The sequence below is a fragment of the Ursus americanus genome, chromosome X (genome assembly GCF_024610735.1).
Source record: "Ursus americanus isolate L20-20 chromosome X, mUrsAme1.1.p, whole genome shotgun sequence".
In the NCBI taxonomy this organism is placed as follows: Eukaryota; Metazoa; Chordata; class Mammalia; order Carnivora; family Ursidae; genus Ursus; species Ursus americanus.
The window spans coordinates 61,702,793-61,714,465 of NC_142164.1; the positions used below are offsets into that span (position 1 = coordinate 61,702,793).

The 11,673-nt window shown below is 49.6% G+C and overlaps 1 protein-coding gene across 1 annotated transcript; it reads right to left on the reverse strand.

Moving 5' to 3' along the window:
• Positions 1-757: 757 nt before the first annotated feature.
• FGF16 (fibroblast growth factor 16) lies at positions 758-9,923 on the reverse strand. The gene is made up of 3 exons (XM_045801299.2): positions 9,173-9,923; positions 3,100-3,203; positions 758-1,747 (listed from the first exon to the last, which is right to left on the reverse strand). Exons 1-3 carry the CDS (start codon positions 9,444-9,446, stop codon positions 1,502-1,504), a joined length of 624 nt encoding a protein of 207 aa, XP_045657255.1. The 5' UTR covers positions 9,447-9,923; the 3' UTR covers positions 758-1,501.
• Positions 9,924-11,673: the final 1,750 nt, after the last annotated feature.

Genomic DNA, 11,673 nt, shown 5'->3' on the forward strand with positions numbered 1-11,673 from the left:
TCCTAAAACTTTATTTATAAGCCATTCATCTGCAAAGAGAATTCTTTTTGAGAACCATTCCTTTAGGGCACTAGCTTTTGAAATTTATTCTGCACAGGGGTCCTCTGGGAGGCTTGTTAGCATGCAGATTGCTGGGCCCCACTCTCCCAGAGTTTCTGATTTGGTAGGTCTAGGGTAGGGCGTGATAATCTACATTTCTAACAGGTTCCCAGCTGTTGCTGCTGGTAAAGAGACCATACACTCTGAGAACTACCTCTTTAGGGAAGTGTGTTAACAGCTTCCCAGAACTCTCTAGGAGAACCACTGGCAGGGGATGGGGGTGGGGGGTTGGAGAGGGAGTGGGAGAACGCTTCCAGAAGGGAAGTTGACCGGTTCAAAAAAATAGGTGTCCCTACTGGTTGTTGTTTCTTTTGAATCCCTTCATCTTCATATCTCAAGTAAGACCTTCAGGCTTTGATCCCTAACCAAATCCCAAAGGAGGGTTCTTCTATGCCTTGTCCTAAGCACAAATAGGAGCTTCTGTAAGAGCTGTTGGTCCAGGCCTTCCTGAAGCTTTGATTCATCACTAAGTTTAAAGTCATAGAACCAGAAAGGACTTCAGATAAGGTCCTTAAAAAATGCTAGTGTTGTTGGTGATGGGTCATCTAGGCTAGGTAGTGTGATGCTGACATCAGGAGATTCCAATAAGTTGGAGAGAGAGAAGCTAAGCAACCTTCTAATTGTACTAAATGTGCAACTCAATGGAATCAGACAATGGTTACAATATAAAATTTTATTGCCAATAAAAGCCTTTAATAACTCATTTATCCTGTTTCAGTAGGACCTTATTCTTTCTGATGAAAATCCAGTCATAGCATCTCTCATTAAAAATAAAATTATTTTGAAATAAATAAATATATAAAATAAATAGCATGTACATTTCATAAATAGTTTGTCCTTATGCACAGTATCCATGCTTACATTTTAATATCATTTTCTCAGAACCTACCCCATCTCCCACTTCCAATGGCAGGAAAACTGCATGTCAGGACAGGTGAGAAATCTCCAGAGCCAATGCAGGGATGGCCTGCGCCAGGTCATAGCCCCAAGGATTTTAATGGGACTTTTCCAAAGCTCTGTATGTAGCATCTATGGCAGATTCCTTGGTCTTTCATGTACCCATTGTCAAAATATTTGGGTAGATTGTGGGGCAAGATATCCCTGGCCCTTGGCAGGGGTCCCCATTCTTTCTTGTGCCACCTCAGGGGAAAGAACATGAGTAAAGAAAAAAGTATATACAAGATTCCCTCTAGCCCACCCCTTCCACCCATCTCCCTCCCCCAAATAACCCAACCTTGATATACACTTTGAACAAGGGAACAGCTGGGTTGCGTTGAACAGGAAGTGCTCCTCTGTCGTCTAAATTGATAGGAAAGAGGACTGAAAAGCTATGAGTATAGTGCTTGCAGGGACATCTGTGGGCCTAGAGTACAGGGGTCACAGAGGTCACACTAGGGGTCCATTACTTATAACGGAAGAGGTCTCTGGACATGGAGGGCAACTTAGAAGGATCTACTGGCCTGGGCAAAAAGTGAGTGAATTTCTGGTGTCGTTTAGTCCTGTATCCCTCCCGGGGTGAGCCGTCTTTATTCAAGGCCACATAATACTGTCTCTCCGAGTCCAAGTGTTTGTACAAGGTGGAAGCATAGGTGTTGTACCAGTTTTCTTCAAATTGTTCCCGGAAAACACATTCACGTGTGAGTTTCTTCTGTGAGGGTGAGAAAATAAAGCAGAACCTATTATATGACTGTTTCTCCCATCCCAGCTTGCTGAAATAGCAATAGCACATTGATATTAGAAAATTCCAGTCCCATCTCCCAGTATTGTGGAGGCACCTGCTTTCCAAATAGCACAACACAGTCCTGTCTGTATGGTCTTCATCCTCTTTCATGAACCCCACAGAAATGTTTCAGGTGAGATCTTTCCTGAAGGCAGGAGACTGAAGCAGATGGCCTCACCTGGCTCCCTGAGCCTGAGAATCTCTGCTATGGCCTCCCAGTGCTCCTCTGGCCCCCAAGTTTTCTCCCTACTTAGGGCAAATAATGTCAAGTCCATTGAGATTACAGTCAACCAAGTCAACTAACAGGCAAAGGCCTTGGATCTATATAAAGCTCCATGGGAGGTGAGTTATGATCTCTCCTAATGAAGGGTCTCAGGCCTGTCAGGTGGAAAGCTCAGAAAAGATCTCCTTGAAAAGTTCCTCCAATCTGGCTACTTCAAGCGAGCAGCTCCTGAGGCAGGTCTCTTGCCTCTGTCCCTTCTCACACTTGATCCAGCTGGCATACTACTTGCTGGGGTTGCCGATACTGAGTGCTGGGGACAGGCCTATCTCTTAGGTGTCAGGGAAAAATGTGCTCTGATTTCATGGGGTGCAGGCAGCCAGAAAGCATGCTATGTGACTCAAAAGGCAAACCCAGGAGTTGGGATCCCCTGAAAGGGTTAAGGTCAGCAAAGTCACTCACCATTCCCCAGCGCTGGGCTAGCTTCCAGAATAGAGAACATGTACTGCAGCCAACCCAGGCCTAGCTGGGGACTTGGGGCTGTCACCAGACCCTGGAACCCTCACTCTTCATTTGTTTGTTTCATTTGGCCTCTGGGATTCGGCTGAAGCGGTCTGGAAATCAGGGACTGTGTTCGCAATCTCAGAATCTCAATCTGAAGGCCAGCTCTTCCACTGCCCATTTTTGTGCCAGCTCGGCTGCTACTCCTCTAGGTATCCATTAAAATTCAGAGATGCTCTTCAGGAGTGTAAATGCCCCAAACCCTTACCATCTGGTGGCAAAACAGCACAGCTTACTGTTATCACCAGGCTGGCTGGCCCGCTCATGGAAAAGGTGAAAGCAAAGCTACCACGGAAAAGCTTATGTTTTGATGGGAACTGAGTGAGTGCAAGTGTTATACAGCAAGCACCTGGGCAGCCAAGAAGCAACTAGAAGACACTAATCCTTCACAGCTGATAGAAGCATTTCAAGTGCTGGATAAATGTTTTTATATTTTTGCCTTACATAGTCCAAACACCGGTGGTAACAGCCTCTGGTGAAAAGAAAACCTTCAACTTACCGACCCATATAGTTCTCCTCGCTCATTCATTCCTAAGTACAGGCCAGAGTCCACTCCCCGGATGCTGATCAACCCCACAGCCAGGCTGATAAACTCCAGGATTCCTAGAGCAAGAAAGTGAATGCCGTTTCTATTATTGATGTCAAACTAAGAGGAAGCTGTTCAGGTGACACGAGCTTCCAGGCATTTATCCCCAACTGGAGGCCAGCCCTGTATGCCTTGAGTGAGTCACCTTATGAAACCATCTTTTGCAGCAAGAATCGAACCTCAGAAAATGTACTGAGTCTCTCTCGGCCTCAGTTTTTCCCTGTGTAAGATGGCTGAAATAATTTCTTACTCAACACTCTTAGGTATATTATGAGGAAGAGTCCGTGAGCAGGCTTTGGCTATGAAAGTTCCATAATTACAAGGTACTATTGCTGTTAAATACCACCATTTCAAGAAATGGGAGGGTAGCTTTCTAAATGGAAGAATGTGGCTAGATTTCTGTATCTTCCCAAAGTCACTTCCCTCCTCCCTAGAGCACGCAGCATTACCTCGTTGCCCTCTAGGCTGACTTTGTTTTGCACCCTCTTAGCTCCCATGTCCTTAAAGCCACGTGAGGCTGTCAACTGCCTGTAGCTGACTCTAACAAAGGCCACACAGTCCACTCACTAAGTCTGTGTCTCCTGCCTATGGCAGAAGGCAAAAAAACATGGCCTGGTGAGAGCTTTCTCCTCAAATATGCTCTTAGCCAGTGCAGTCCCAGGCTGACAAGCCTGTCATTTTCCCCTTGTCTCTTTAGAATTTTAAGTTTATCCATGGCAAAGAGTTGGCAGGTAGTACTGGACTTGATACTGATTTGAGATGTTGCAACTTTAAGAGGAAAGTTTGGAAGACGTTCAGAAACATCCCTCTAGCTGACAAGGTTAGAGGTGAGGAGTTGAGAATGTTTACATTTACCCAGCAGCAGTAGGAGAAAAAAAGAAAACAACTTCTAAGAGGGAAAGAGGACCCAGAACTTAAATCCTGGTGGTGCCAAAGACTGCAATTTTGTCCTAGGATAGTACATCTGTTATTCTATGGATACAGACATAATGGTCAAGCAGATTCCTCTTTGATATTCCATCTCTAACCATGTTTTCCAACGTACAGACCAAAACTTGATATGACTGACTCACAGAGGCATCCAAAGGTATGAAATGAGCTCATATCTGGCTGCTTTTCTTACCCCAAAAATGCAATTCTTATGGGTAATAATATTCTACGTAATCTACAGAGGGAATGGAACTGATTCCTTGAAGATTACTTAAAAAATTAAGTGGTTAATTTTGAAATTGGATTCTAAACTCCAGCGGGAAGCCCCCTGAAAAGCCCCAGAGACTTGGGCCGGTGGATGGGTGTGCAGGTGTGGCAGCTTTAGGGCACATGTTTCCACAGCCCACTTGGATCTCTTTGAAGAATGCAAAGGTTTGCTGCTGTCGTATGGCCTCCAACATCGAAATACTCTAAGTTTTCCTCTCAGGTTGTTCTTAACTCCTATAGTACAAGAAAGGAGTTTTGGGAAAAGAGACTGACACAAGATGGTAGGAGGAGAAGGGCAAACAGCTGATGTCAAGTAGGGGTTAAGCAGGAAGTGGTTTAATGGATCAAAACCGTTAGTTGGGCTGCACAAGTGTCTGATTTTGGTTCTGCCTTGTTTAACATTTTAATAAATGACTTGTGAGAGGACAGGGGAGAACCGCTTACCCTAGTCCCAGAAGATGTACAGCCGAGAAGGTGACACAATCAAAATCCAAAGAGATTTCAAGAGGACGGAAACATGAGCCGACTCCAACAAAATAAGCTTTAATTAGAATAAATGTAAAGTCCTGCACTTTGGTCCCCAAACCGATTACTCAAGATGTTTTGCACTTGGGTTTTGTTGGGGGATGGTGAGCCTCAAGTGCAGACAGTCGAGTTCATCATACTCCTTGTTCTATGGCTTATTACCATAATCGGTCTGTGCAAGGGCTTTTTATTCATCTATTTTTTTTAATTTCCATACTCTGCTCCCATCCTCCTCCCCACTTCAGGCAACCTTGTATATTTTCTTGACAACATGTAATATTCTTTTGTGTTTCCATGCATTTTCACTAAATACAAGTCAGTCCACCTTTGGAACGGGGAGGTGTGGCTTAGCAAGACATACACAACGATGACCAAGAGATTTGCTTGAACAAGGGAAGCTCAGATGGGTGATTCATGATATTAAAGAGCTGATGTAGAACTAGTCATGTAAAAATTAAAATGTATCAAAAAGCTAATGCGAAACCAAACAAAAGCTAATGTGATCGAAGCCTGCCCTGATAGAGGTCTAGGAACTGGCAAAAGGGAGGAGACTGGTCCACTCTGTTCCGCCTCGGACCACACTGCGAGTGCTGTTTTTAGTTCTACTGTGTTGAAAGAGGTCTACGGAAAAACAGGAGTGTGTTCAAAGGAGAGTGGCCAGTGTGGCAGGAAAACAAGAAACCAGGTCACGGTTCGGTTCTGTGTGCTAAACTTGGAGGGATACTAACCTGCTGGAGCCTTCGGTTATTTCCTTTGCTCGGACAAACTGCTGCTGAGCTTCAAGTGTTAGTTCCCTCATTCTCTAAGTATCTCGTGTCTCTGACCACCCTGAGCTCATTAAGTAGCAGAGGGCAGCTTGTGATCTCACCGTCCAAGACCTGGTGTGAGAACAAATCATGAAACACAAGAGGTGTGGCCGTTTGAGTCACCACAGTTTTTCTCCAACTCTCTGATGCCAAAGGACAGATCATACAGGAAGTCACTTGGGTTGTGTCCATAACAGGGGTCTCCAACAGCTGGAATCATCCCTGCCCAGCTGTCTTGGGGCATCATTTTCCTTTGCCAACTTTCCTATTAGCTGTATTCAAACTGTGGGAACCCAGTGGCACATGATGATGGAACAGATATTCCTAAACCTCCTGAAACCCAGCCAGCAGGAAGGGAGAGAGAAAACAAGCCATTTTCACATTTTCCCAGTTACAGTTGGAGAGGGGTATTAACCGCAAAGTGTGGAGGCAAAGTATTAAGCAGACAATGTTTGTCTTCAGCGCTCTCACTGCTTCGAGGTCCAGGACCTCCCTGTACTCTGCCTCATCTTGACCTGTCCGCCTCAGGCTCTGGCCTCTGCTTGGCAGTTTCCAGACTCTTCTTCCGTCTTTTTCCCCACGGCCTCCGTCAAAACAGATCCATCCTGCGCTCCACTGCTTCAGAACCTAGCTAGACGGTTGGCTAACGTGTCCTGGAATCTGGTTCCATGATTTGCCTGAGCTCCCTCAGCCATCCTTTCGGACCTTCGGGGCCAAGACAGTGCTGCTTTGGCATCTTGACAAACAGGAACCAGACGGCTCAAAACCCAAAGCAGCTGCATTAGCCCGCTCCATCACACCTGGCGGGAGGCCTCTCCTCCAGTCTGGCTCCCAGGCTCTGCTCTGCCAGCCCACGGGTGCCCCCTCAGGAATGTCAGCATCCCTGTGAACCTCCTGTGAATGCCACCAGCCAAGCAGAGAGTGAAATACTCCTGACTACTGATTGCAGAATGGGCTGGGGGAGGGGGAGCATAGGCTATGCCAACAGGTTATTATTTGGAGTCGTGGCTGCTCTTGGGCTCAGCCTGATTCGTTCTGAACACATGGATTCCAGGGTAATCCTTGGGGGCCCTGCTCTCCAATTACAACAAATAGCTATTTACTTTACATGGCCTTTGGAGACTACCTCCTCCCCCCGAGCAGAAATCTATAATATTTTATATCTTAAGTCTGGCCTACTTTACCCTGCTGGAATGTTGACTGCTAAAGCACTTATGGAATGTTAAAGTTTCGATTTATTGAATACCCTGGCTGATTAACTCAAATGCAGAGGGAGGAGAGTTAGCAAACTCAAACGCCACCTCTTTCTTTGCCAAAAGCTAAACTGAGAAAGAGTAAATGTGTGTTTGAAAGTTGGCAGGGGAGGTTACAAAGAGACAGCTTTGACTAGTTATCATTTCCTTTACAGGAAATACATGGAACTGCCAGGAAGCCAGGGAAGGAGGAAAGGGAAAAGGTGGTGCAGAGGTGGTCTCAGGCAGTGTTATTTTCAAAGGCAAAACCAAAAATGAAGCAGTCAGTTAAGCAGCAATGAAAACATCCCTTCCTCCTGCCAGTTTTATTTCCTTTGGTTTCTCCTTAAACTTACCCTTAGCAGGCCTGAGAGATGAAAAAAGAAATCAAGATGTGTCCTTAGGGAGGTAATTAAAGACCACTTATCCCAAGAGCCTCTTACTAATTTATGTTGACCTTGTAGGTTATTGGGCTCAGCTTAGGCACAGAGTCAGACAAACACTAGCTGCTGGAAGCCAAGCTCGTAGTTTCTCCACCCCTGCTGCCCCCACCCTACGTCTCTCCATCATTTCACGATTTTTCTCTTTATGTATCAGGAATTAGCTACTCCAATATCTCTAGGCCATTTCTGGGAGGCTTTGGGAGGTTCTGGGGCCAGGCTGGGAGTCCCATTCCTTCCGAAGAGGAACAAAAGGGAACTGCAAAGTCACGAGTGATGGAAGGGAAAGGAGCCAAGTTAATACTCCCTCTTCCCTGACCCCACCTATCACCCTTTTGAGGACCTGCTGCAAGTTGATTCAGACACCTGCACCCCTCCATTACTTCCACCCCACACACAACCCACTGTCCTCCAGCTCTGTGAGTGCCTTTTCCCCAGAGGACGTAGACCTCGTTAGGGTTCCTGCTTGCTCCCAGCAAGGAAGAGCAACCCTGACCTTAAATTGTTTGCTAGACTTGGCCTGGCCCAGGAACTGGAATCTGGGAGCTCCCCTCCCCCCGTCCCCACCCGGCCTTTTACTGTGCACTCCAGATGCAGCTCTAGCAAGGCAGGGGAATAGGAGGATGGGGAGGTTTGGGGGGGGGGCGGAGAATGGTGGAGGGTGGGATAAAGAAGGGAACTGGTATCATGCCTGAGGGTTGGCAAAGCCTCTTACTGGCTTAGGGATCGAAGGTGTCCTTGGGCCATAGGGTTCTTGGGGAGAAGTAGAGGGTATTGGGGGATGGCGCTCCCAAGTAAAGGTAGCTGTCACAGCACCTGAATTATAGTTTGGTAGAGAATAGGAAATTGAAAATAAAAATGGCCAAATTGCTGAGGAATGAACACATTTGTTTAGAAACCTAATGATCTCCATCCCACATCAAGGTTTATACTAATTATGTTTTGTATGTGAGACAGGCAGCTGTGCCCTTTAAACAATCTGCCGGGTGTCGAGCAAAGAAAATCCTGTTAGGAGGCTATACATTTCCTGTCCTGGGCCCAGGAAACACCTGTTTCTGGGGCTGGGAGTGCGCTCAGGACCGTTTCCTCCCTGTGAGGCAAGGAATCCAGAGGTATGTCCTGGCAAAAGCTGACCCAGGGCTGTGCCCTTCCAGAGTGGACAGCGGGAGGCTTCCCCAGTTTCTCCAATACCCAGCTCACGCCTTGCTGCCTGGATTGGCCTCCACCCCGGGCAGAGCAAGCCAGAGGCAGGCAGGTGCCACGGCCGCCGGCTGCCTGCTCCCCGTCGGCCAAAAGCGATTCCGGCGCGGACCGCCCGCCCACCGCATCCACGGCCCAGGAAGGCTTCTGCCGCAGACAATCGGCCGCGACAACCCCGCAGCCCTCGAGAGCCCGCGCTACAGCCACAGTCCTTGGCCTCCTCGGCGGGGCTCCTACCCTTCTCCACTCCACCTGCTTTCATCCTAAGCGCAGCGTCCAGTGTCAGAACGATCCCCTGGCTACGGGGGAGGGAAGAAGGGTGGAGTGGGGAAAAGAGAGGCCGCACCTCAAGGCGCCCCCGCCTCCTCCCGAGAGCGTCTGAGGGTGCCAGGCGCCCTGACGCCGCGCGGCTCAAGTTTGCACCATCCGATCCCGCCCGCCCCGAGTCCCCGGCGCTCTCCCGCCTCGACGGGCCCGGACGGCACCGAGCTGGGGGCGGCCCGCGGGCCTCGAGCCGGAGCCCCGAGCCGCTGGCTCCCCAGAGAGCCGTCCGCTTGCTTCCCGTCCCTCCCGGCCGCGTCCTCACCGAAACGGCTGTGGTCGTGGCGGGTGCCGTGCACCGTGCCGTTGGGGAAGATCTCCAGGTGGAAGCCCGTGCGGCAGTAGAGCTGGCGGCGCCGCAGGATCCCCTTCAGGTGGGCGAAGTCTGTGGGCGAGCCGCGCTGCAGCTTCCCCTCGATCTGGCCTAGGCGCTCGTTCAGGAAACCCGGGGAGTCAGCTAAGGGCACGTTCCCCAGAGACGAGGAGAAGCCGTGTAGATCCCAGTCCAAGGAGGCGAAGACCCCCCCCACCTCCGCCATGGCGGGGTGCGCGGGGCCGAGCTGGGGCGGGGGGACGCGAACTACCTCTCCCCTCGGCGAGCACAGGCGACTCCGCGGCGCTTGTTCGCTCCCTCGCTCGCTCCGCGCTCTGCCTAGCTGCAGTCGACGTCTGTTCGCGTCCAAGGAACTTCTCAGCGGCGGGGCAACGAGCTCCTGACCTTGCTCTCAGTCAAAGTGGCGCTTCCCCTACGCATCCATCTCCCTAGGCCTCTCATAGCTGGCTTCGTCGAGCTATCAGATGCAAACGGCACTTTATATACATACCCACTCCCCTTACATTGACATATTGGATATTTAAATACAAGCCACACCTCACTGGCATCCCCTCGGAGATTGGTGTGTGGGTTTTTTTTCCCCCCTTGTATCCATTTGGCTCTTTTTGGAAGGGAGGGGGTGAGGGAGGAGAGAGCGAGCGAGCTTCACTCCCTCTTTTATTATGAAAAAAATGGCAGGAAAAAGCTACACATTGCAGTGAGGCATAACTGCTTTTGGCAGGTTTTTCTGAAACTGCTGATGAAATAACGGAGCCCAGTGCGTGGAGACTGTTGGCGCCCACGGCCACTCAGGCCTGTTGAGTGGAGGTCTGTTGGCTGCGCGGGGGCAGTTCCCACCTCCCACGCGTCTTCAGGCTCCTAGCGTTTGGAAAGTGGCTTGAGACCCGGGATGGGGATTCACGCGTTCCTGAGCCCTTCTTGTTTCCCAGTTGGTCGAAAACTGCAGAAGGGACGCCTGGCCTGGGACTGGGGCTCCTTGGTTTCTTTGTTCTGTTGCCCATCCCCAGTCCCACTCCCCACCTGTAGGTCGGTGGGGACTGAGGAAGTGAAAAATCCGGAAGCTAATGAAGTTGCGAAAATTGGGAATGGGGGTGGTTGCGGTCCCTGCTGGCACCAAGGCGGGGTCTTCAAGGGGTCTGGGAGGAGCGGGAAACCCCACGGAAGAAAGAAGACTTTTTTTTTTTTTTTTAAGGGACGTTTACAGCTTAGGAAAAGTATGCGGGAGTAAGAAATAGAAAATGATCTTTTTGAAAACTGATCTCCACTGGCTTTCTGGGCGCTCTTTTACAAGGCTCTCGAGAGCAAACCCGATGAGAGGCCATTGGAAGCCCGGTGGGGGCTTCCCCCACCTCTTTTCTTGTTGGAAACAGGTGTTTCCTTGCTGTGTCCTGTGCCCTGCTCCGAGATATTCTATCAGGAAGGGCCGCAGTTGGAGCAGGAACTGGCAGCAGTCAAGGGCAACCGGTAGCGTCAAGGAGACCTGGGGAGCAGGTGCCCAGCCTGCCCAGCTCCCCCACGCCTCTGCCCCACACCTGAACCCTGGGGCCCCTCTCAGGCCCTGGAGCTCAGCGACGTGCTCGCCTATTAAACTGCGTTGTTGCTTGCAGTTTGCACCCACAGAGGGCTCAGGCCGTCTTACCCTCTCCCGCAGCAGGAGCCGGTGGGAGCGAGCACCTCCACCTCCACCTCCACCGCGCTCCCGCCTTTGCAGCGCCTCCTGCTGGAGACCCCGTGTCTCACGGCCAGTTCGAACTCAGGGTCTCCCTGAGAGAAAACAGATTTAGCTCCGTTCAGTTAGTGCAATCTGATTCCTGCTTCTGGGCACCCACGTGCCCCCCATGCTCACGCTCTGGAACTGTAGCAATTCTCGGTTTGGAACATCGTGGCTTGGTTCTGGTGCGCCGCCTTAGCTCAAAACAGAGCCTTCTGAGCCAAGCACGATATCCGGCACACAGTAGGTGCTCAGAAATCATCTTCTGATGTGCTGCCAGTAGTAGGGGACACAGAAATGCAGAAGATAGCGTCCCTATTGGAGTATGTATGGATGAAATGACAGACTCTCTGGGATTTACTTTAATCCAGTGTGAGAAGGCAGAAGGACTGGAAGTATAGCTGCAATAATACTGTTCATATGTTACTAATTGTTGAAGCTGGCTGATGGGTACATGGATGTTCATTATAAATTCCCTCTACTTTATATAAAAACATACATATGTGAACTCTTTCATAATAAAAAGCTTTTAAAAGTGGGACTGACCTAAAATGAGGACATCATTCCTTCCTTCTTCCGTCTTCCCTTCGAAGTTTGTGGATTTAGTGAGGAGGTAGGGCAGAGGGGCGGAGGTTTAGACAAGTATATAAAAGACTAAAGGGCCTGGGTGGCTCAGTCAGTTCAGCGGCTGCCTTCAGCGCAAGTCATGATCTTGGGGTCC

Bases quoted from the DNA above. Each gene is read 5' to 3' on its own strand.
- FGF16 (XM_045801299.2), bottom strand. From the start codon at position 9,446: ATGGCGGAGGTGGGGGGGGTCTTCGCCTCCTTGGACTGGGATCTACAC. The intron at 3,204-9,172 runs GTGAGGACGCGG...TTCTTGCTCTAG, and splicing joins CCACGACCACAGCCGTTTCG to GAATCCTGGAGTTTATCAGC. The intron at 1,748-3,099 runs GTAAGTTGAAGG...TCACCCTCACAG, and splicing joins GAGGAGAACTATATGGGTCG to AAGAAACTCACACGTGAATG.